Here is a 23,462-nt window from a genome sequence, read left to right as displayed (position 1 = left end):
CCTCTCAAAGGTTTATATCATTAGTTAACATCTTAATTTAAATGAAAGAATCAGTAAAGGTTTATTTTTCTTTGACAACTAAGATCATTATTCTCAACTAAAAAAGGAAGTCAACAATACATAGTTTGGGTCTTTTAATAATGAAAATCAATTAGATCATAAATATCCATTAAAATTCTAAAGAATGTATTCGTTGGGTAATTATGAATTTAAAATCTCATCGTCTACCACCAAATGTTTTCCAACTTGTATTCCAAGAAAAGAATCACTAAGAATCCGTAGTACCGATTCTTGGTAGTGGAATCCCTCGAGTCGCTGCGATTTTGGTATTGACCGTAGCCTTACGTGAACTACAGGGGTTTAAGCATTGTCGGTGTAGCAGCTATTTTCTCGATCCTTCCGTTTGTGGTCATGTCTTTCATGTCTCTTCCAAAGCTCAAACTTTCGAGATGGCTTGTGGTTAGCAAGAAGATGAAAGCTGTTAAATGGAGCTTGTATCTCAACACTCTCTTCTGGAACCTCAACTATTGGGATTCTATTAATACGCTTTCGGGAGAAGTTGAAAACCCGAGTAAAACGTTGCCGAGGGCTCTGTTATATGCTCTGCTTCTTGTGGTGCTTTCTTACATCTTCCCGGTTTTGACCGGACAGGAGCTATACCTCTTGATCAGAACCTATGGACTGACGGGTATTTCGCTGATATAGGTAAAGTTATAGGAGGAGCTTGGTTGGGATGGTGGATTCAAGCTGCAGCTGCGACATCAAACATGGGAATGTTTCTGGCTGAAATGAGCAGTGATTTCAGCTTCTTGGAATGGCTGAGCGCGGGATGCTTCCACAGGTCTTTGCCAAGAGATCGCGCTACGGAACTCTATGGGTCGGAATACTGTTCTCAGCCTCTGGTGTGATTCTCTTGTCATGGTTAAGCTTTCAAGAGATTGTGGGTGCAGAGAATTTATTATACTGTTTTGGAATGATTTTGGAGTTTATTGTGTTTGTGAGACCAAGGTTGAAAGATCCGGCTGCATCACGGCCTTTCAAGATACCTGTAGGGGTGTTGGGATCGATCCTCATGTGCATTCCTCCGACAATATTGATCGGTGTCATCATGGCGTTTACTAACCTGAAAGTTGCAGCCGTGAGCCTTGCGGCTATTGTGATTGGGCTTGTGTTACAACCTTGTCTTAAGCAAGTGGAGAGAAAGGGATGGCTCAAGTTCTCAACCAGCTCTCACCTACCAAACCTAATGGAGTAAGGACCGAAGCTGAGGATGCTAATGTTCTATTTTCTTAGATATATCTATCTTAACATTTTCGAAGTACATTTTTTGTGCCATCTTTTTCTTATCTTTGTATTCAAACAAGTTCCAACTAAATTCTCTACAATCCTTGCAACCAATCATAATTATTTCCTTATTTGATAATATTAATTTTAAATTTCCTAAAATCTATCTACCTAATTTAATGCAATATGTTAGATTAAAATATAATTCTCCTTTCACTTTTATTTAATTTTATATTTAATTATTTGAATTACTATTTAATACATAAAGTTAATAAAATTTTAGATCTTTTTTGAGCATGATGTGATTTGAAGTTTTATAAACGGATATATATTTTAAAAATTGTTTTAGGATTTTTGTAACCAAACAAGTATATCCGTATATAGATTATTCGAATTAATTTCTTTAGAATGCATGGAGTTATTGATTTATAAAATAAACAAAAGAAATAAAAGAAATGGATCCGTGGTGTACCACGGGGTAAATCTTAGTATATATATATATAACCTTCGCTAAACACTAATTATAAAATCATAAGCTTTTTAAAAATATTTTTATAATTATTATTCTAAATCACCCAAATGATATAAACACTAAAAGTAATTTTGGAATGCATCTATCATATTTTTCTCTTTTTAAAATGTGATGTTGTGGAGTATAAAATAGTAGTAAACTCCCAAAAAAATATTTGGGCAGATGCAATATTAGAAAGACAATGCAAAACGCAAATCAGTCGAGACGAACAACTCCAACTTGGCAACTCCTATCATCCGCTCTAACTCATGTATAGCTTTCTTTTGATTCCTTGCCCATCAAAACTCATGACTTTTCTAATCTAGATACAATCATATCAATTTTAATAAGACCGAAATCGGACCAACTACAAATTTTAGATAGAGGTGCTTGGTTGTGTAAGATCTACAACCAAACAAATATATGGGCCAAGATATAGATTGAAAAATCAACAAGAATCCAAACCAAATGTAATTATAGAACCAAATTTCAGACCTATGATTCACAAATTCTTTTAGTTCTTTAAAATAATACTCCTTTCATCTTTTTTTTAATTGTCGTTTTAGAGTAATTTTTTTGTTTCATATTACTTGTCGTTTTTTATTTTACGATGCAAATTTATGAATCAAAATTCTAATTTTGTCAAATGAAATAGTATATTAATGAAAGATAAATCAAAAAATTCAATTGTTTTGATCTGTGTGAAACTACCTAGAACAACCAGTAATATGAATCAGACATAGTATTCAGTAAGTTATTTTTTTTTTATCAAAAACCATTTAGTATATTTACCGCCAAACAAGATTAAATATAACCAAAGCAAAATTGGTTAATGCGAATGTCAATACTCATGAGATATATTTTGTGATAACAAGAAGGCATTTATGGTTTCTACAACCAAATACGAAAACAAAAACTATATCCATAAACATTATGCTTCCAAAAACTCAACAAAAATGTAATAAATAGAATAAAATACATTTGATACTTTTAAAGCTAGCATCCCAAATAAATTAGAACGACAACTAATATGAATCGGAGGGGGTATTCAATAAGTTATTTTGTTTGACATCCTTGGATGCATACAAACATACTTCCAAATTCGAATCAAAATTTCCATTTTTGTTTGTAATTAACATGGCTTAATATCAAATTCTCATTTTTGTTTGTAATTACTCTTTACACCAAAAAGACAAAATAAAAAGACTTTAAATGTCAAGAATATAGTTTTTTTTTATCAAATTTAGCTTATATAATTATTACCTTTGGACGGATCGAGCACTAAAATCTTATCCAAGAGATCCAGAGCTTTGGGATAAAAAAAAACTATGGAAGAAAGATCAAAAAGAGTTAGTACTTCTATTTTTAATATGTTTTTATGTTTTGTATGTTTTAAATTTATGAAATGCAATAATTTCCTAATTTTATAAAATATAAAATGTTTAAACATTTAAATAATTAAATTTTTACTTCTATTTTCTTTCGTAATATGCGATAGAAAATTGAATGTTTTCTTGTAGTGGCAGCTAATTGCCTCTGAGACAACTTTTGCCAACAGGTTTGCTCCTTTCAATGATGCCAACAGATTTCCTGCACAATCTCATAAGCTTCCTATTGCTATGCTTCACACTGGATTTGCTGGTCTAATTCCAAGAGGAAGTGAGGATATGGCATTCATAGACCTCATTTGCATGTGTCACATGGCTTTTATGGCTGAGTTCTCTCTTCTGGTCAGTCCTCAAGAACATAGAAGTTTTCATGCATTGTACGAGAATCAGAAAACCTATAACGAGGCTGCTCGTGGACCTGGATCGATTCCTGATGAAGATAGGATCATTTACCTTCTGGCTTTTGGGTTGTTGTCTTCTGATAGTCTTGATAAGATGTTGGCAGTTGCTGCAAGGGTTTCATCTTTGATTGGAAGGCAAGAAGCAAGTGTTACAATAGACAGCTTCACAATCGTTGAAGGACATGTCAAGATTGTAGGAGATGATGCTAAGCCGCAGGAGCTATTGACCTTAGCCAAGAAGATAGCTGATGCTTCAAGTTCAATGAGGTCTCAGTCTCAGGTTACTGCTGTTGACTCCTTAGATGGAGTTTGATTTAATGATTTGGCTCCCTTACGGTGCTTAGCTTCTTTCTTTTGTTTCGTTTGATCTTGTTTTGATTTAATAAATTGGCTCCCTTAGGGTGCTTAGCTTCTTTCTTTGGTTTCGTTTGATCTTGTTTTTATTTAATAAAATGGCTCCCTTAGACTTTCTTTATATGATCACATTACTCCAAAAGTTCAAAGAGAGTTCAAGATTATGTCGTCGGATAGAAGATGTATTGTATGCTTAATACATGTAAGATAAGCAACCATTAATTAGTTGAGATGATCGAAGATATGTTCCCTCTCGTGCAATGTGACTATCCATTTAAACTAAATTATTCATAAATCCGTACTTACATTATGGTTCAACTCTTTTCTATTACTTTATACTACTGAACCGGACCGGTTCTTTACGGGATCAATAAAATTTGCCAAAAATTAAACCGCCAATTGTCCCTGCTGCTTTGTCTCTTGTAAAATTCAGTGCTTCATTAGTTGAGTCTAACTGCAATTCTCACAATATCAAGGAAAAATCAATAAATAAATAAAGCTTTGTTCTGCATAAAAGAAAAAAGTTTTTCAAAACTGTCAAAAAAAAAAAAAAGTCTTTTAAACATATTACCTTAACATGTCTCTTAAAAGTGACATTTTTAAAGTGTACTTGTACATGAATATCATTTTACACATACCCTATAAATTCTTCATTACAATTATAAAAGTTCTATAACTATATTGTAAACTGTAAAAGTGATATTTTTTGAAAATTTATGTAAATCAAGGTATTTTCTTTTGAAAAACACCTAACATGTTACTTTTGAAAATACTTACAAATTCGAATCAAAATTTTCATTTTTGTGAGAGCCGTTCAGCAACTTTGCAAAAACTACACCGGCTGACCATATATCGACTTTGGAGCAATATTGGACTACACCCATCAATATCTCTGGAGACCTGTATCGCAAGGTAACTGATTCTTGTGTAAATTCTCGAATAAGTGTTGCAACCTTTGATGTGTCCAGTCTGAAAACTCTGTATCACTGGGAACCATGTCGTTAAGATCAACATCCTCCTCGTCAAAAACGGAAGTAATTTTCCTTCTAAAATCCTTCAAATTTTATTGTCAAAGGAAATTTAAAAGGAAAACAGCAGGAATATCAAAAGAACAGACCTGTAAAGAATTTTGAAGGAAAATATCCTTTGCATTTCCTTCAACATATAGTTCGAAAGAAATGTCGAAGGAAACAAGTAGGATTTTTAAAGGAAATATCTTCGAAGGATTTTAAAAGGAAATTTTCCTTCTAGTTCCCTTTGAATATTATCTAATAGGAAATATTTGTAGGAAATTGGAAAATAAAGGGAAAATAATTTTGATGTCGGCACGTTAAAACAAGCGGGATATAAAGCGGGTGAGTGGTAGGTGAAATAGTAAACTTTTTGGTAGGAAATGAGAAGGAATCAGATCTTTACTTCCCTATATAATTTAGTTCCCTATACATCCATTCGTATCAAAAATCACAACAACATGTTTAACAATAAAAAAAAATGAGAAGGAAGTTTTCGAAGAAAACGCAGAGGAAACCTTTAGAAGGAAACTGGAAGGAAGTATTTTCCTACAAAAATATAGAAGGAAAATGGTCATCATTGTCCTTCATGTTTCCTTCCAGTTTACCTTCGACATTTCATTGAAGCATTTTCGTAGGAAATTTACTTCGAATTTCCTTTCAAAACAGTGGCTCCAATTTCTTACGTGATTTGGGAGAATCTGGTGAAACAGGTTTCTGATATGGACTTGGGTGATGATGAGGAATGGGAAGAGGTTGAGTGGCCTGAAGATGTTCCCGCCATACAAGGAGTCGTTAGCAACAGAGCCGGCGGAAGACCCAAGCAGATGAAGCATCTGCTTGCGGCCGTAAAATATATAGGCATATAATCGGCCCTTTTTAATCAAATGTTTCTTTATCCTAGTGGTAATAGTAGGGTAATGCACTCATCCTACGTCGTGAGTTTGATTTGCAGCTCTTACATTCAGCAACGGTGATAGATGTCGCAGCATTGGTAGGAATGGTTTGTTTCAAGTCTTCTGCTCGAGACTGTTATCATGCGTGATTTTTATGATACAGTGAAGTTCTGTGAGTAAGAGCAATATAAGTTACGAGACTTCGTTCTGTTATCTGCACTCTTGCATTATGCTTATGTTGATGGCTTTTTTTTTTTTTTTAAAAAAAAAAAAAAAAAAAAAAAAAAAAAAAAACTTTTGTAATAATACTAAATCATGAAAAAGAAGAACAAGTACAACAGTTTTTCGAAGCTGTTTTGCTGTCTTGAAATATCAAACAACTAAAAAGAGATTCACCAAATCAATAAAACAAACAAAGTGATTATCTTTCTCGATTGTCCTTTGAAATAAATATTCTCGGGTGACTATCTTCGACTAAACCGAAAAGAAATATCAAATTTGTAAAAGCTAAATGTGTTGTAACTGCGGAGTATCAGGTCAAAGGCTTGAGAAGGAAGAATTCTCGAACGAACTAGATTCGGGGGTATCTTCTAGACTTTTGTCTATGTTCTTCGAGTTCATTCATCCAATCAGAAAGCCACAAGATTCCCTTATAACCATAATATGTAACAGCGGCTAGCATAGCCATTAACATCACGACCATCAGTATCCTCTTTGTGGCGACAGCAAGTTTCTGCAGAGAAGAAACCAACCAGATGGTGTCTTAAGGAGAAGCAAATAAGGGATATGAGACATGCGTCTTCTTGGATTTATCTTCTTAAAGACAGAAATTACCTGCAGCCTTGTGGTCTCCTTAATGTCCTGACCCCGTTCACGCCTTTTCCTTCGCTTTGATGCATTTTTCCCGCTCGGCTCCTCCTTCTCCTAAGATGTTTAATTAGAAGAAAGTATTCTCATAGTTGCTTTAAGAGTGAGATTAATTCTGAGAGATTTTTATTGTTTCTGTTTACCTCAATCACTTTGACATTGCGCTGTTGTAACACCGATTCAGCCATCTGTAGTTTGCTCTTACAGTTGGAATCGCAAGGGAGGAGGCCGACACCGAACTGGTTCTTCGGTACTTCTTTAGGATCAGAACCTGTGGCCCTATGGGCTGCTTGAACATCTTGGCATAACCATTCCTTCTTCAATGTTAGGCACTTGCAACGAGCAACCACCTTAATCCATAAAAAATCGAGAAAAGTTAAGATCCCACTTGTAACAGAGAAACATCTTTATAACGCAGTTGCAGCATGGAGTCTAGGAAATATTACCTTTTTCCCGCATTTTTCTGGCAATGGACACTGCCCAGGATGACATATCTCCGGACATAGATGCGTACAGTTTGGCAATTTTCTGCAACAGCAATATCCTCTTTTCAAAACTGTGGTTTACTAATATTTTTATGCAGTAGAAGTTGGGATTTGGGAACAATCGAACAATCACAAGGAAACCATCAGCTGTTCAAATTAAGTGAAACGCACTAATGTAGCTCCAGCGTGTTAGATGATTACCTGTGACAAGGACCACAGCATGAGCGGGCTTTCGTTTGGTCCTTCTCAGACAGTGTATTATAGTAAATACACTCGAATGCATGCACCATCGTACCACAGTGACATGACCTCTTCACCAGAGTTTTGCAAGGTGGACAGTCTCCAGGATGGCATCGTCGAGGACAAGGATGTTGGCATCGTGGCGTTCTCTCCTGTACATTAGTATGAAAGATAAGTAAGTCTTTCCTATAACTAACTGACTCTGCAGACTCACAAAGAGCATTTAACAGCTTCATCAGAAATAAACATGTTTTTCTTTTCGGAAGCTATTAGAAACATAAGTTTCAACTCATAAATTAAAACCAATAACATTCAATAAATAAAACTATAAAAGCTTCCAGTTACCAGTGCAATCAAAATCTGTAGCATAAGGAAAGATGATAAAGTGAGTGGTGAGATATAAAACATAACTGAAGTACCTTTTGACAGCGGAGATCACACTTTTCACAGGTCTCACTTCTTTTATCCAATGATGAATTTTTTATTTCCAGGGGATGACAGGTAAACGAACAGTAATGATTCCCACATGGAAGGGGGTTTCCACATAAATTATCGCATGCAAATTGAGTTTTGTCAGAGCAAACCATCTAAGCCAATGAAAAGAAAAAACATATCAAATTTCGGAAAAAAACAATAAAAGAAGATCCCAAAGTCCACAAAATGGCAATGAACATGTTAGATATTGGACATGCATCTGTAACAACGAGAATTTAGACTCACCATTTTCTCTGCTGCCAGATGGTGGCCTACACAGGGCCTCCACACAAGCTCTGGACAACGAGGGCAGGGCGAACCCGGTGTAGATTCAGCCTGAATATTCAACATCTTTTTAGTTGGTTTAATCATAAATTCACGGTTAGGTGGAGGTCTAGGTCCATGACACCTATGTCATAAGAAGCACACACAAACCAATGTTTATAAGAAGGGAAACGATCAGAGAGTAGGAGAGAAAAAATGGATGAAAAAGACAACAGTATGAGAAACCTTAGTTTGCACTTGTGCCCACATGGGTATTCTTCATCACAAAGGAGTCGACATGGAGGACAAGCACCATAGTGACATTTATGAGGCTGCATAAAAACATGACATAAATTTCGTAAAACTCACAGATGGAATCAGTCACAAAAGTAAAATAAGCCTTATTCTAATTCTTGTTCTACCTTTTGGTTTTGCCCATGCCTGCACAATTGGGTTATGTGACATAATTTACGACATCGAGGAGGTTTCTGATTTGTTTCAGTGCCACAGGGTACCTGAACAACATTAAACAATCAACTGCGTTGTTAATACAGGTTTAACATACAGTAACATATTTGCTATCAAAGGATACAGAATCTATTAGAAGTATCAAACAATAAAAAGTTTAAAAGCCTTTGGACAAGAAACGAAGGAGCAAAGAAAATGTCTAAGACAATAGGCAGGAAGTCATCATATATGGTTGTCGACCAAACAAGGCCTCAAGATCATTTTTCTGAAGAAAAATTTCAGTAAGTTTAAGCTTATATTCTCGCTTCCACCAGTAGAATCTACCCAATATTAATACTTTTTTATAGATCCACCATAAGAATAAAGTAACAAGACTATATCACGACTTGATAGTAAGAAAGCCATATTCTCACCTCAAAATGCGTCTCACCACAAGCACAAGATATTGTAACCATTATTGGACAAGGAGCACATGGACCTCTGCAATGAACACAACAAATAATGTCATTCCATGTGCATGAGTTGATATCTTACAATACACAATGTTTAATCAGACATAAGTTCCAAATTTGACACCAGACGGACAAAGAAAGTCCACGGAAAGCTACTACAGAACATACTGGTGACAAGGAGACTGGCATTTGTGATTCCTGCAACGGAGTCTTTTTCCACAAATCTGAAAATTTCGAACCAACAAATTAGAAGCCAAGTACGAACAATGACACTAGACTTGACACAAGAATGAATGACACAGCATACCTCTGAGCATGGTGGACATTCACCATCACAACATCGGCGTCTACATGCATGACGTGCACAATCTCTCACTCTCTGGCATTTCCTCTCACACGCCAACTCTTGATGGCAAGGAACCTACTCTAAATTCAGTTCCCAAAATCTTCCCATCAACATTTTGAACAGACTGCAAATCATCATGAAGTATATTAAAAAAAAAAAAGCTCTCTTTCACCTGTTTTTTCGTTCCTCCGCATCTGCAAGACTTAGTAACCACAATCCTGCAAGTCTCAAGGCACGAACCGCGGTGGCACCTCTCTGGACACCTATGGTAACCACAACCAAGAACTTTATCACAGGTGCCGCCACATAAAGGCGCCACAACATCACAAGACAAGCCTTGGTAGAATCTCTTGCCACAGGGACAACTCCTCTTTCCCTGATATGGACACAATCCACATTCCCCCGAGTGACAGCCTCTCTCGCATACATGTTTGCCACAGTTAAGCATATTCTCACAAGAAGCCTCACACCTAAACACTCTCTCGCAGCAATCTTTCTCTTCCTTCACCTTACCACAGCAACACTTGTAAACCGCGCGCTCCCTGCAAGGTGGACACTCCCCATCATGACAAATCTCTCTACACTGATGGACATTACAATCTAAGACTCTGTCACAAACGTCGCCGCAAGAAAAATTCTTGTGCCCACATCTACGAACATCTTCAACACCTCCACAAAAGCATTTAGCCTTCACGAGCTTGGGGCAAGAAGCACAAGGTCCAGGATGACACAATAGCAAACAGCAGTGACCACAATTACTACTCAACGGCCGTTCACAAACCTCACCGCAAGAATGAGGCAAGATCCATGGATTATCCGCCGGAGGATCCTCCTCCTTGCCGCAGTAACAAAGGTACCGCCTTGGAATCTTCGATTTCTGATACGACGATCTACATTTCGGACAGTTCCAGACCGCCTCCGGTTCAGTCGGATTCGAAGAAGGTCGCGTGACTGCACGTGCAGCTTGTAGATCTAAGCACTGACGAGCCCATGACTGGATGCAGAAAAGGTGAAATACAGCGAAGCATGAGGAGGTGCAGGACCATGTAGGATCGGTTCGTTTGATGCGTTCAAGACAGATGAGACACGAAACAGCTCCCGAGGAAGACGATGCGAGAAAAGATTGGATCTTGGCGAGATCGATTGAAGAGGGAGACGAAGATGAATGGCAATCGAGGTAAGCTTTGAAGATGGAGTTTGATAGATCATTGTGACGGTGCTGATGGTTATCTGAATCGGATCCGGAGTCTGAATCTGAATCGGATATTACGGTTTGCTGTTGTGGCGGAGGCTGTGGAGGTGGTTTCCACCGGAACTCGGTAGTGGCGGTTCCGGCCATATCAACTATCAAGCATCCGTCTTCTTCATCTCCTCCTTAAGGACAACGTTGAGAAATTTTGGGGGGGGGGGGGGGGGGGGGGGGAAGAAGTCACGTGATATTCTCGTGAGCATGTAATGACCCAAATCTCCGGTTCAATTGGGATTTAACTGGTTCAATAAGGACAATTTCAAGATATGATAAGCAGATATGTCGTAGAAAGAAACAGATAAGCAAACTCACGTATCTGCGCAATACTTATACTATAACAAACTCTCTTATGGCAAACAAAATTAATAAGTCATTTAACGTTTCCTTCTGGTTGAAAAACGAATTATCTAACTCGAAAATACAAGCTACTCAGTTTTTAAACACCCTAATATAACCCAAAGATTTCTGACAAGAAGTCATATACAGAAAACTCAAATCAGAGTCACAGACCAAAGCATAAGAACATTGTGGCAAAGCTTTCAATCTATGAATGCATATTTGGGCTCAGGGTTTGATGTATTCTCGAATGAAGTCTTGAATCTCGGCGGTTTCTCCAGTGAGTCCAGATGATTCAGCGACTGTGACTTTGTTGCAGCAATGCGAGAAGGAGAACACTTGTCCTTCGATTCCAATCGTGAAATCATTGGCTATATCAGCTGTAGAGACTGCGCTCCTTGATGCCCTCAGTTTCTCACTGCAAAAAACTCAACCGGTTTTAGCTTCTATGCAGGAAGATTGGCTTATGTATAAGATAATTGTCAAGAAAACTGAGAATCTCACATTTCTTTCTCCATTTGCTTCCGGATGAACTCCTTCGTGTGTGCAGTGAGTTTATCGGTCTTGTTACAGCAAAGGAGGACTGGAATCTTGTTCTTGACAACATTCGCATTTGTCAAAATGTCATATAGGTACCTATCACCGTAACAAACCATGGCAATGCCTCAGTTTTCAAGATTGAGATGCGAAATACGAATCTTATGTGTGTGCATGTGTGGGAGAGAGAGGGTTTTGAAATTACTCTGAAGCTGCACGACAATTTGGGAGGAACTCCAAGGCATCCACTACGAACACAATGGCAGCTGCTTGAGGCAAGAATTCTTCTAGCTTGGGTCGAAGCCGAGAGTGCCCAGGAACATCAACAAGATGAACAGGCTTGATTTTTCCTTTCTGTCACATAGAGCAATGGTAATGTGTTAGTCCGTCCGTCACAATCAAATGCACATGTTGTTTAAGACAGGGCAAAGTAAGAATCATTACCTTAGTGTTTTCAGAGTGAAGAACAAAAGTGCCTTCATTCGGTTCCATTGATGTTACAGTGCCCTGATGCGATGATCCATCTCGTAGCTGCCAATCAAACAATTATCATGTTATAACTCCCCAACAATCACCTAGTTACCCACTGACTCGAACAATAGTGACATGTTACAAAAAAAAACTACATCTGGAGGAAAGTCATAAACAATATCGGATAGCCAAAACACTCACTTGGTAAAAGAGCACAGTCTTTCCACTTCCAGTCAGCCCAGAGAGGAGTACAGTGTTGGATTTGGTACGTGTGACCAAGCGAACTGCATACCCCATCAAGAACAAAAGATCAAAAGTTAATTTATGTATAATCAAAGAGAAATATCGAATAGACCTCCAAAATTGCAATAATAGTTTTTACTCCACTACATAAACCATCTAACACCGAACAGGCTGAGACTCTGGCTTAATCACAAGTCTACAATGGTACCATGAGAACAGTAACCTCTTCAAATGTAAACAATAACAGGCTGAAGAAAAACTATTAAAGACATTTAGAAGAACAGGCTATATGTCATTATCAATGGCAAACGAGATACCACCAGGGGTAGATAGCAATTCTATTAGGAAAGAATAAAAAACGATGAAGTGGCGTGTAATACTAATACATACTGGATAAGAAGAGCAAGATGGTTGTAAACAACAGAACACCAATAGCGGCATACAGCTGACTTGGTGGTATCTTCTGCAGATATTCAATTCCTTGGTGCGACCACTGCTCCGCCAGAATTTTCAGATCTTCCAAGTTCTCCATATCGTTCTCTTAAGTTTCACTTCTTCTGCCAAGCTGTTTAAAACATGTATCCAGAGTTGTAATTCATTTCTCTAAGACATAAATATAACCACAAGTATTGCGCAAATACATAAGAAGCATAGAATATATGTTAAATCAAATCAAGCACATCTCACACAGGTGATTATAAGAGCATAGGAAAGCTAAGATCATAAGATATCTATGTCAATATACTAAAACATCAATTTAATTCACGAACAAGCCTCAGAAAGCGAAACAGCCACACCTACTCGACAAGACAGACCTTGGACCTATCAGAAATCAACAAAAGTGAACTATTCTCCAACAAAAACAACATGTCTACGAGTTTAATACTGCTTCCTGGAAAAAAGAAAAAGGAAATCGGAACTTTCTAATCTTTGCAAACAACTATACCAGTACTGGGTTCGCACATTATCTTATTCAGTCTTGAACTTTACTATATGCGCAGCACAATGACCATAATCATCATTCTCACATCTTGTGAACAATTGGTTTATCCCGATTTGAAACCAGTTTCACCAGGATCAATCCAACCCGTAGACCCATACAAGATCATCCAAATTAATGGAAATGAAAAATGCTAAACCCCTACATTGTCCCGCAGCTTCAACCAGATGTCAAAATTACAAACCGATTCCCAAAAAAAATCCCAGAAAATGAGTATAGAGAAACTGAGAGCTAAGAGAGCCATAGATCTATAATTAACTAAGAGAAAATACAACAACTAGACAGAGGAGAAAGAAACACACCGATGGGAGAGGAGGCGGAAGACAGATGCAACGACGGTGGAAGCGGAGAAGAACACGGCGACGATGATTTAGGGTTCAGATTTAATTTTTATATATTATTATTTTAAAGCAAGTTACTGTTTCTTAAAAACAGCAACATTTATCTCAAGGAAATTAAATGGGCCGGGAAAAAGTCCATGCTAAATCACCTTAAAACAGCACAATTTATCTCAAAGATGTTAAATGGGTCGATAAAAGCCCATGAGAAATCATCCGACGACGTCGTATCAGCTGTATCTGCTTCATTGCATCTTCTGGTTTGCTCCAACTCCGTTCTCTTCTATTCCCGCTCTTCTGCATCTCCGGCCGACGAACACAGATAACAGTGAGTGAAAGAGAGAGAGAGTATGAGATTTAACTTCCAGGAGCCAGAGGATACGCCAGATTCACGGAGATCTCCGACGCCTAAAGAGCCGGTTCGGTGGGTTCCTCTCCAGAACCACCCGCTTTTCGCGTCTCTTCCTTCCTCCCAAGATGAACCCGCCGCGTCTCAGCGGTTTCCGAGAAATTTCATGGCTTGGGATGGAGACTCACGACTATATTACTGGGATTCTAGAAGATATCTTCTACATCGATTATCTCTGCGCTTGGGTGAACCGGAACCATCCTCCGTCCTCGCCGCAGTCCCCTCCAAGGTCTTTTTTGTTCTTTTTCTGTTTTTCCGTTAATTCAGAGAAGTATTTAGAAGATGATTTATGGAAGTGTAAACGGTTCTTTAGTGTGATTGTTCCTGACATTGTACTGACTTTGGTAAATTAGGTTTAGAAGAGTTTGAGTATGCACTAAAAAGAGCCTTAAACGATTTCATACCAAAACCTATACTTTTCCCCTGCAGATTGCTACATACATAAATAGTGATTTATCAAGTACCAATGTGTGAAAGTGTCTTTTATTTCAATGGTATTGGTATTTGCAATAAGATGGTACTAATAGCTGTTGGTGATTTTATAGGTGATGCAACCAGATCTCCAGCTGACATTTTCTGTTAACAAAATCTCCATCAATAAGTCTGGATCGGCTGTACTTCTTGCTGGCTCAGATGGGATATGTGTGATGTACCTATTTGGGCGCGCTTCTCTGATAGAAGACAATGTCATTTGCAGGTAGTGGTTAACGTTGTCCAAAAGAAGATGCATCTATATCCATGGTTATCTTGATTATGATGTTGCCTGTATTAAATTGATGGCCTTCTGCTTATACATAATCGTTTTATAAACTATGGTTTTCAGGATAGTTACTATTGGTTCAGAAATTTATACTAGTGGTGACTGTGCCATAAACTTGTTACAAGCATCGTGGCACCCTGACAGTGACACCCATTTGGGAATCCTATCCTCGGACGCAGTATTCAGGTAACAATCTGTTTCGGTTGATAACGAAGGTGGATGTACATGTCAATATGTTGATGAATATCATTTTGGAAAGATGTGAGAGAAATTGTATAATATATTCAGTAACAAAGAAATAGAATTTTAACTTCTGGCATGCAGTGACATACTATGTTGCCATCTGCTTCAGTGTCTCATTCTAAGGAGTCTAAATCATTCCACTTAATCCTAATGTAAAATCTTCTTGTCTTACTAAAAGTATTTTTCATGCTACACTTTTTGCTAGGCTTTTCGATCTGTCTTCAGATGCCGAGCTACCAGAGCAAGAATATTATCTGCAGCCTGGTGAGCCAGGAAGATCTAGAACAGCTTCATCAATTTATCCTGCTGATTTCAGTTTTGGAGGAGATCATCTGTGGGACAGATTTACTGTAAGTTCAGTACAAATTTTTGCTTCACTTGTTTGAGAGTTTACTCTTTTGTTTAGTTCTCTTGTCAGATAGAGCCGAATTACATGTTGATGTCTTGACCGAATCTTTCAATGTGCAGGTCTTTATATTATTCACTGATGGTTCAATTTACATCCTGTGCCCTGTTGTGCCATTTGGAAGGTAGGCAGATGACGTACTTTTCTCCTTTTCATTCCTATCTAGCAGTAACTGGATAAGTTTCTTATTGCTTTAAGTTGTACCTGGTATGCTAAGTTTCCAAGATAGTTTAACATCCAATTTTCTTATTGGTTTCCTAGTTTCTGAACAAGATATGATTGATTCTCACTAAGCTGTTTTAGATCACAAATCTATGCTTGCTAACTCATTTGAAGTTTTTCAAGGATAAATTCAGCTGGGTCCCATTATTTCTTTCATATATCGAATAGTTTCATGCTGACGCCTTGTATACAAATGCATTCTGCCGTGGACTATCCTCCCTCATGTCAAACTTTTAAGTCATGGAATATGTTTTAGTACTTTGCTTTGTCTCGTGTTTAACGGCCCTGGAGGTTGACTGTGATTGCCTTGGATGTATATTGCAACAGTGTTTACAAATGGGAATCAATTATGGAGATTTACAACGATGCTAACATGTATGGGGTTAAGTCATCCAATTCAATAGCAGTTAGCAACTCCAGTCTGGCAATTGAATGGTTGGAAGCTACATTTCCAGATTTGACTGAACAAGGAACTAAAGGTGAAAATTTATTAGTGGTGAAAGCTCAACCTTATGCTTTGCTTGACGCATCATTGGCTTTACAGGTAGAATTCCTCTTCTCTTTTGGGTTTGTTACGTGAGTTATTGAAGTGCTCCTCGTAGATTTTAGTTGTTTCGCCAATGTTCTAGATTTGTGGTTTATAAGCCAGTGGTCCTTATCAAAGATTTATACCTTCCTTAGCTTGATCCGGAATACACATGGGACAAAAAAATATGACACCTATGCACATGTTCCCTAAGTATTTTTTGTTTGTCTACTGCTTGCCTTGGAATGCTGATCTCTTGTTTTCTTTGTGTACAGGGCCCTTTATATAAGGCATCTAGTGGTGACGGAGATGAAGATTTCGCTGTTCGGGAGACAGAATGTAAAGGCAGGGCAGTGAGTCTATTATATAATCTTGTCAGCAAAGATTCGGTTCTAGTAACTGCCTGGAGTGCTGGGCAATTACAGGTTGATGCTCTGGTTGATGAAATCCAGCCAGTTTGGATATCTGGTAACTCATCTCGTCTTCGCATGAACTCCCACAACAAAATACAAGGAGTTGCTATGATTTGTGAGTCAAACATAGGTGAGCTACCAGTTGCATCTTCAAATCTGCCGCTCGATCACACTGTTTGGTTAGGGCATCCGCCGCCACTGTTAAGACTTGCAATGGTTGATTTGGCTCTTCCCACAAAGCGTGAAGGTGGCTCTCTTGTTACCTTGTTTGCTGACTCCCTTTTGCCAGAGCGAATATACTCCCTCCACGACGGTGGTATTGATTCAACAGTCTTACACTCTCTTCCCTTCACAAGTCAGGCCACTGGAAAAGATGAAGCACTCAAAACGCCATCTGTTCACACTGTGCTAAGTACATGCCAAGAAGAATCCGCCGTATCTCCTCTGTTGGGTTTTGTGCCTCTGTCGGATTCGTTTGGGTATGCATGGATTATTGCTGTCTTATCCTCAGGAGAATGCGTTGTGGCAGAGACGAAAACTTGGGACCTCTTGCTTCCAGTTCATGTCAGTGTAGATAAGACAGTGTCTTTAAGCGCAATGGAGAAAAAAGAGCAAGATACCTCGTGCATCATTAGCAAGGAGCTCCTTGCAGGTCCCAAAATTAGAATTGCTCCCCATGCTTTACCTAACCAGCGTTCAACTCCAGCCAATTCCGTAGAAGGCCGATCAATTCTGCTTGACTATGTCAAGCTTTTCCATGAAAACTACATCGAATATGCACACAAGGTGAGAAAGAGGTCATGTAAACCCAACACAAAAGCGTCACTGTGTTTTCTACATGATTACTAATGCGATCTCGTTGTGTTTTTGGCAGGTCTACTTTGAGCTGCAGCATCATGCTCCCAACCTGAAGAGAATAATCGATGACCAACACCAGCGGCTTGCTGAAGCAAATCAGAAAATATCAAAAGTTGAGAAAAACCAATCTTTGTTGGAGAAAAGGATTGACAAAGCAATTCAGAGTCATGATTCTCTTGAGCAGCGTTTGCAGCGTCTCCGTAGCTTGCCTGGTACACACAAGAAACCTCTGACGCGAGCAGAACTGGATTTTAAGTCGGAGCTCGGTAAATCAAATATTCCCCATAAATTTTGTCCTCTGAGATATATGCCGTAACCCATTTCATCATATTTTCTTTTTGTTTTAAATGAAAAATTGCAGATCAATATGCGGGAGTTGAGGTGGATGCGCTTCAATCATCCATCGAAACACTGAGAGCAAGAGTGAAGAAGTCAGCTCAAAAATCTCCGAAGGCCACAGCAGCTGGAGGTATTCAGAGAAAGCAATATTCAAAGAAAAACTTAATTCAAGATACACAAATGTCGCAGCTTCAGTCCACACTCGCAAAACTATCCCTGATGAACAGCGATAACTCCAAGAAAGTCAAGATTGTGGAATCGGCCCTCAAGTCGCAAGAAAGCAGCATCATGTAGTCACTGTAACACTGGGATGCAAATTGTTATTTCCTGGGATTGTCTAGATTCGGTTCAAGTTTGGATACAGTTGCTGCATTAATTTTCTAACTCTCTCCTTGTAAGTTTTGTCTGTTAATCAAGCTACGGTATTACTTTATTAACGTAACCGATATGTTTCTGTAAACGGGCATCTCTGCAAACTATTCCTTGGAACTCATAACACAACAAAGAGTTGGTGAATCTACTTATGTCGGAACCATTGAACCAGAAGAGATTTATGAAAGCATAAGGTAAACAAAAGTTATTTTTCATATATACACAAGCTATAGATAAGAGTAATGATAACTTTTATTGTCCAAGACTAGACCCAAAAGGAGCAAAAAGAAGAAATTAAATCCGAAAAATGCTGTTTGTCTAAAGATAAAATCTGCTGGTCTCTTCTGCTTTCAAGTAGCAGCATCGCGGCGCTTAACGATGATCGGGTACCGTTTCTGCGTTCTTGTAGTTGGAAAGAAAACCAGCTTGTCTTGCTCTGCAGGAACCCAACTGTTCAAAAAAAATTTACAAAACGAAATCAAATCAGTATTTAGCACTTTGAAATGGAAAAAGAGCTATAATCTTGTATGTGAAGGTGTACCTGAAGCCAGTCACTAGGCGGTGAAGGAAAACAGAGAGTGCAACCCTAGCCAGCTCGTAACCGGGACACAGCCTTGGCCCTCCCCCAAACGGTGTAAACATAGTAGAAGGACTTGTAGTTACTGAGTTGCTCTGTTCCACAAAATTGCAATCGTTCAAATAACTCACAAATCAAGAATGCAAAGATACAGAAAAAAACCAAGTTCAAGAACGCGAAAGGGATTAAAAATCAAAACCTGCCATCTCCAAGGGTTGAAAGTGCGAGCATCTTTGAAGTGGTTCGGATCTAAATGAACCGCTCTAAACGATGAGAAAACCTTCCACCCTTTCGGAATCTTATAACCTGATTTTTTTTCAGTTATCAGAATGTAAGAACTTTCCTTGCATTTTCGATTTTGTAATTGTAAAAGTTACGATTCTTCTACCTTTGATCTCTACATCCGTCATTGCCCGTCTGAAAACACCACCGATGATGTTAGCCACGCGTAACGTCTCGTTAACCACCTGAATCAAAATAAAGATTATAAGAGCCTATAATAAGAAAATGGTTGGATAGGATAAGACAAGAACACTAAGAAGAGCTCTAAGTAAAGTACACACTTACACATTGTGTGAATGGCATTGCCTTGTAATCACTCCATTCAAGACTATCTGAATCATTCTTCATTGCCCTGATCTTTTCATGCTCTTCCTGTTTTTTTTAAACCAAGCAAAATACCAAATCAACCAACAATCTAATAAACAAAGATTAAAGAAGAATTGATTAGGTCACCGGTCCAACCGTCTTTGAACCGGTTGGTTATATTCACTAATTAATGACTAAACTAGTGAATATATAGTACCATCCTTGGAACAAAACTAGTGACATCAACAAATGATTAAATTAAAGTATAAAAGAACCAATTAAATTGGATGGGAGCTTGTCGGTTGCACGTAGCACAAACATATTTATGATAATACTTTTTATCTTTAATGAGTAAAGAAAGATTTATTGGGAGATATTCAGACAAGTAAGATAAAAAAAAGATGAAGAAGTTGTTGGCAAACCAAAAAAAAAAAAAAAAAAGGAGAGAAGAAGAAGATGAGGTTTGGTAAAAGTGTGATTATGCATGCGGTTTAGGAGACAAACTAGTCAAATCTGTGAGACTGTAACTCCTGATTTCAACAACAATTTTACATTTTCCTTATTAGAATTAAAAAGTACTGCATTAAAACAGAGGTGATGATGTTGTCTAGGTTCGAGAATGACTACTTTGACTTTTACGGCCATGTTAATAAACCTTTTTAACTTTTGTTTGTTTCTTGTTTCTTATTTACACTTTTTCAGTTTTCACCTTCAAAGCACTTTTAATAACAATTGCTTAATCTAGATATCGAAACTAGATGAAAACTTACACATCTTTCTTTCAAAATAAAAATGATTTGTCATGACTATCCTATGGTTGGTACTCAAATAACTGGAATCCTAAAATTCAATCTGGACTAATCAAAATAATGATTAGTTCTTGTTAGAGTTTTTCCTCTCACGGGTTCTAAATTATATTACATGTGACTGTAAATGGAAGGACATGTAACATAGTACACCACCTAGATTTTTCTAATCTACTATTTGTTGACGGACAAAAAAAACATCAACCGAACTATTGAAACAAGTTTAATATATGCAATACAGAATTTGAAATAGTTAATAGCTCCACTACTAGATCGTCTTACCCGGCTAATGTCGTGTATTTTAATTTTCTTGATACCTAACCATTAATTAACCAAGATTGAAGACAATATTCTAAACCAAAAACAAAAACAAAAAAAAAACCATCGTTTCGTCATTTTTTTTTTCTATATTAGAACCAGCCGACTAGATTGTACTGTTGCTAACTTAATATGTAAACTAGTAGTTCAATGTGGAGAGAAGACAACAAACCGTAGAGAAAACCTAAGCCGTTCATTGATGTCATGTGTATGTGTGTTGTGTCATTTTTCTCATAAAAGAAATCGAAAATGATTATAATAATAGTAATATATCTTAAATATTTATTAATGCAAAAAAAAAAAAAAACTAGACACCCGTGTGAATTGTGAATGATGGAGAATTGTTTAGAGGCCAACATGCACATATCATTATGCTCCCATTTTGTAGTATCTGTCCCTTTTTTATTTCCTTTTTTTTTCTTTCACCTTTTATTTCACTTTTTCCCCAACTACTTCTTCCCATCTCTTAAATTACGTAAGAAAATGATATAAACTTAACTTGGAACTATCTATAGTCCCACAAGAAAAATAAAATTTAGTTGATATCAATACATCAACGTGTTCTAATCCTTTTTTCATACTTTTGGTTAAAAATTTATACCAAAAAAAAAAAAAAAAAAAAGATATTTAGTTTCTTAAGATAAGAAACCAAACCCTTTTTCATCATACCCTTAAACCCAAATATAAGGCAGCATAATAAAACATGCGCCGGTGGTCCTAAAAGATTTGGTTTTGCATGCAGTGTAGTGAATTCCTGAATAGATCGAATCTTAAACTTTTTTTTTATATATTTTCCAAAACACTAAATCTCGATGATTCGCAATCAAACCAACCACATAACACCTAAATTTCCATTCATACGTGTCGTGGCTTTGATTCGCTCTAAAGGTTTTTTTCTTTTTAAATGAATACGAATTATGTGTAGATTCAAAAAAAAAAAGAATACGAATTATGTGTTATGTGTATAATTAAGTAGAGAGCTTATTTACTAAAATAGGAAATTATATATATATATACCTTGAGTTGAGCAAGAGCTAGAGGAGTCTCTGTGAGAAACTTAACGGCGAGAGTCATGATTGTGGACGTTGTTTCATAACCGGCAACGAGTAGAGCCAGCAAGAAATCGACAATCTCTTCATCGGAAAAGCCATCATCCGCTGCAAGCAACGCAGCGAGCATATCTTTTTTTCTCTCCGTCCCTTCTTCCTCCTCGTCCCTCCTCTTCATCACCACCACCGTCAACGCCTCCGCCACTTTCCTCCGCGCCTAAACACACATAAATATTTTAGAATATATAGTATAACATAAAAGATGATTAAAATTAAGAAGAAATATATAGTACAATAATAATACTTGGATGGCTTTGCGGTAAGTGGTAGACAAGAGAGGGAGAGGAAGAGAGAAGAAGCCTTCGATGACAAGAAGATACTCTTTCCTTAAACTCTCACTCCACTCCCCTGGATCAAAGCTCATCAACTGCTTCACCATTAGCTCGAACGTTATCTGCATCATAATAATAACATTAAATAAATACACGTCTCTCTATGCATGCGGTGACTCGTCCTCTGACTCACTGAGTCTCGAACTCGGTCCGGTGTGAATATAATAATGTTTTCTTGGTAGTCACTATTTTTTTTTTTTTTTTGTTGGTTTAATATACCTTTTTGGCTTCTTCCATGAGGAGAACACGAGAAGACCAAGAATCAAGATTAAACCGGACTAACCGGTCGATATCAAGCATGAGATGGTCTTTGATGATCGAAGAATTACCGAAGCTCATAGTAAGAGAGTGCATACGTTTATGCAAAGAACCTTTCATAAGAAGCAAAGAGTGTTTCCCTAAAAGATTACATATGGAAGCAGGGTATGAACACTCGAAAAGCTTCCCTTCGTTTTGAAGCACGAACCGGTTCGTCTCCGGGTCAGTTGAGAAAACCGTTGGTTCACCGAAAAGATGCGTCATGAAAACCGAACCATACCGAGCCACTCTCTCGTCGATGAAAGGCTCAGGGTTCTCTGTTTTGTAAGCTCCGATCAGCTGCAAAGTCTCTCCTATGAAAGGAAGCCCGAGGCTTCCCGGAGGAAGACCCATCCGACGGTAACGTGTACGGCGGATGAGGAGGAGGAAAGCGGCGGCGATGGAGGAGAGGAGGAGGAGGAAGGCGGTGAAGGCCATTTGGAGAAGATGGATGAGAGAAGGAAGGAGAGGATGAGGGAGAGAGAGAGTATTAATGGGGGAGAGAGTGGGCACACGGGGGGGTTTCTGAATAAAGTAGGACCTTTCATCATTTATACTCTTTTGCATTCTTCTTCTATATTTTTATTCCTTTTTATTTATTATTTTTAGAAATAAATATTTTTTCTTGTAAACATTAAAATATATATATATAGTTTTTTAAGTTTGTTAGATTTAATAATTAATACTTACATTCATATATGAAATGTTCAAGTAAGTGTAAGTTATTATTGGTTTCAGATTTGAATAGAGTTTTAAAGTACAAAAGAAATGGTGAAATGTTGAATTGTAGGATATGTTGTTATTAGATCAAAATTTTGTTAAATTCTGTTAAATTTTAGTGTTATTAGTTTGTGATTTGTAAAAATTTATTTAAATTTTTAACAAATTTGGGTTATTGGATTCAGATTTTTATGAAGTCATTAGAATTTTTGTGTTATTCAATTAAAACAAAATAATCTAAGATTTTTCAGAAATTCAATTATGATGTTATTGGTTCATGATTTTAGACACTTTCTTTACAAAATATAAACATGTAAAGTATTACAAAAATACATAAATTATTTGGAGTACTTTTAATAAGATTTTTAAAAGTTAATGAAAAATACTCTCTAACAATCTTTAAAATCTTTCATTTATTCACTTTAAATGATTTTGTTGAAGTTTCTAGAAATCTTTATAATACAATAACACCCCTTAATAATCAATTTGGAATGGTAGCTCTGAAAGCAATTCATGGCTTCATGCATTTGATTCCGTTAATTAAATATTTTTT

The 23,462-nt window shown here is 37.3% G+C and overlaps 5 protein-coding genes and 1 pseudogene across 6 annotated transcripts; 3 read left to right on the top strand and 3 right to left on the bottom strand.

Moving 5' to 3' along the window:
- The first annotated feature begins 184 nt into the window (after positions 1-184).
- LOC104772132 (polyamine transporter RMV1 pseudogene) lies at positions 185-1,255 on the top strand (annotated as a pseudogene).
- A 1,868-nt stretch (positions 1,256-3,123) lies between these two features.
- On the top strand, positions 3,124-3,897 carry LOC104772131 (uncharacterized). The gene is made up of 2 exons (XM_010496776.1): positions 3,124-3,144; positions 3,316-3,897. The coding sequence occupies exons 1-2, from the start codon at positions 3,124-3,126 to the stop codon at positions 3,895-3,897; spliced, it is 603 nt and encodes a 200-aa protein (XP_010495078.1).
- A 2,242-nt stretch (positions 3,898-6,139) lies between these two features.
- On the bottom strand, positions 6,140-10,975 carry LOC104768766 (NF-X1-type zinc finger protein NFXL2-like). Its single transcript, XM_087504692.1, has 13 exons — positions 9,613-10,975; positions 9,402-9,515; positions 9,263-9,318; positions 9,056-9,122; positions 8,597-8,689; positions 8,421-8,506; positions 8,157-8,319; positions 7,856-8,023; positions 7,398-7,588; positions 7,158-7,239; positions 6,855-7,061; positions 6,679-6,768; positions 6,140-6,577 (listed from the first exon to the last, which is right to left on the bottom strand). The coding sequence occupies exons 1-13, from the start codon at positions 10,777-10,779 to the stop codon at positions 6,416-6,418; spliced, it is 2,646 nt and encodes an 881-aa protein (XP_087360818.1). The 5' UTR covers positions 10,780-10,975; the 3' UTR covers positions 6,140-6,415.
- Positions 10,976-11,036: 61 nt separating this feature from the next.
- LOC104768765 (uncharacterized) lies at positions 11,037-13,697 on the bottom strand. Its single transcript, XM_010492802.3, has 7 exons — positions 13,579-13,697; positions 12,667-12,841; positions 12,235-12,317; positions 12,007-12,093; positions 11,768-11,916; positions 11,530-11,661; positions 11,037-11,443 (listed from the first exon to the last, which is right to left on the bottom strand). Exons 2-7 carry the CDS (start codon positions 12,806-12,808, stop codon positions 11,254-11,256), a joined length of 783 nt encoding a protein of 260 aa, XP_010491104.1. The 5' UTR covers positions 12,809-12,841; positions 13,579-13,697; the 3' UTR covers positions 11,037-11,253.
- Positions 13,698-13,798: 101 nt separating this feature from the next.
- Positions 13,799-18,250, top strand: LOC104768763 (nuclear pore complex protein NUP88). The gene is made up of 9 exons (XM_010492799.3): positions 13,799-14,252; positions 14,569-14,720; positions 14,847-14,969; positions 15,232-15,376; positions 15,495-15,556; positions 15,982-16,198; positions 16,456-17,379; positions 17,468-17,717; positions 17,813-18,250. The coding sequence occupies exons 1-9, from the start codon at positions 13,965-13,967 to the stop codon at positions 18,082-18,084; spliced, it is 2,433 nt and encodes an 810-aa protein (XP_010491101.2). The 5' UTR covers positions 13,799-13,964; the 3' UTR covers positions 18,085-18,250.
- A 107-nt stretch (positions 18,251-18,357) lies between these two features.
- On the bottom strand, positions 18,358-22,806 carry LOC104768762 (3beta,22alpha-dihydroxysteroid 3-dehydrogenase). 2 transcript variants are annotated; one of them, XM_010492798.3, is made up of 8 exons: positions 22,112-22,806; positions 21,805-21,954; positions 21,469-21,717; positions 19,307-19,393; positions 19,128-19,206; positions 18,939-19,045; positions 18,704-18,834; positions 18,358-18,612 (listed from the first exon to the last, which is right to left on the bottom strand). In XM_010492798.3, the coding sequence occupies exons 1-8, from the start codon at positions 22,754-22,756 to the stop codon at positions 18,513-18,515; spliced, it is 1,548 nt and encodes a 515-aa protein (XP_010491100.2). In that variant the 5' UTR covers positions 22,757-22,806; the 3' UTR covers positions 18,358-18,512. The 2 variants fall into 2 exon arrangements, with proteins under 2 accessions (XP_010491100.2, XP_087360817.1); XM_087504691.1 differs by having other exon boundaries at positions 21,794-21,954; positions 22,112-22,712.
- Positions 22,807-23,462: the final 656 nt, after the last annotated feature.

Source organism: Camelina sativa, chromosome 20 (genome assembly GCF_030686135.1).
Source record: "Camelina sativa cultivar CO46 ecotype springtype chromosome 20, ASM3068613v1".
NCBI lineage: Eukaryota > Viridiplantae > Streptophyta > Magnoliopsida > Brassicales > Brassicaceae > Camelina > Camelina sativa.
This window is presented reverse-complemented; position numbering and strand designations above follow the sequence as displayed.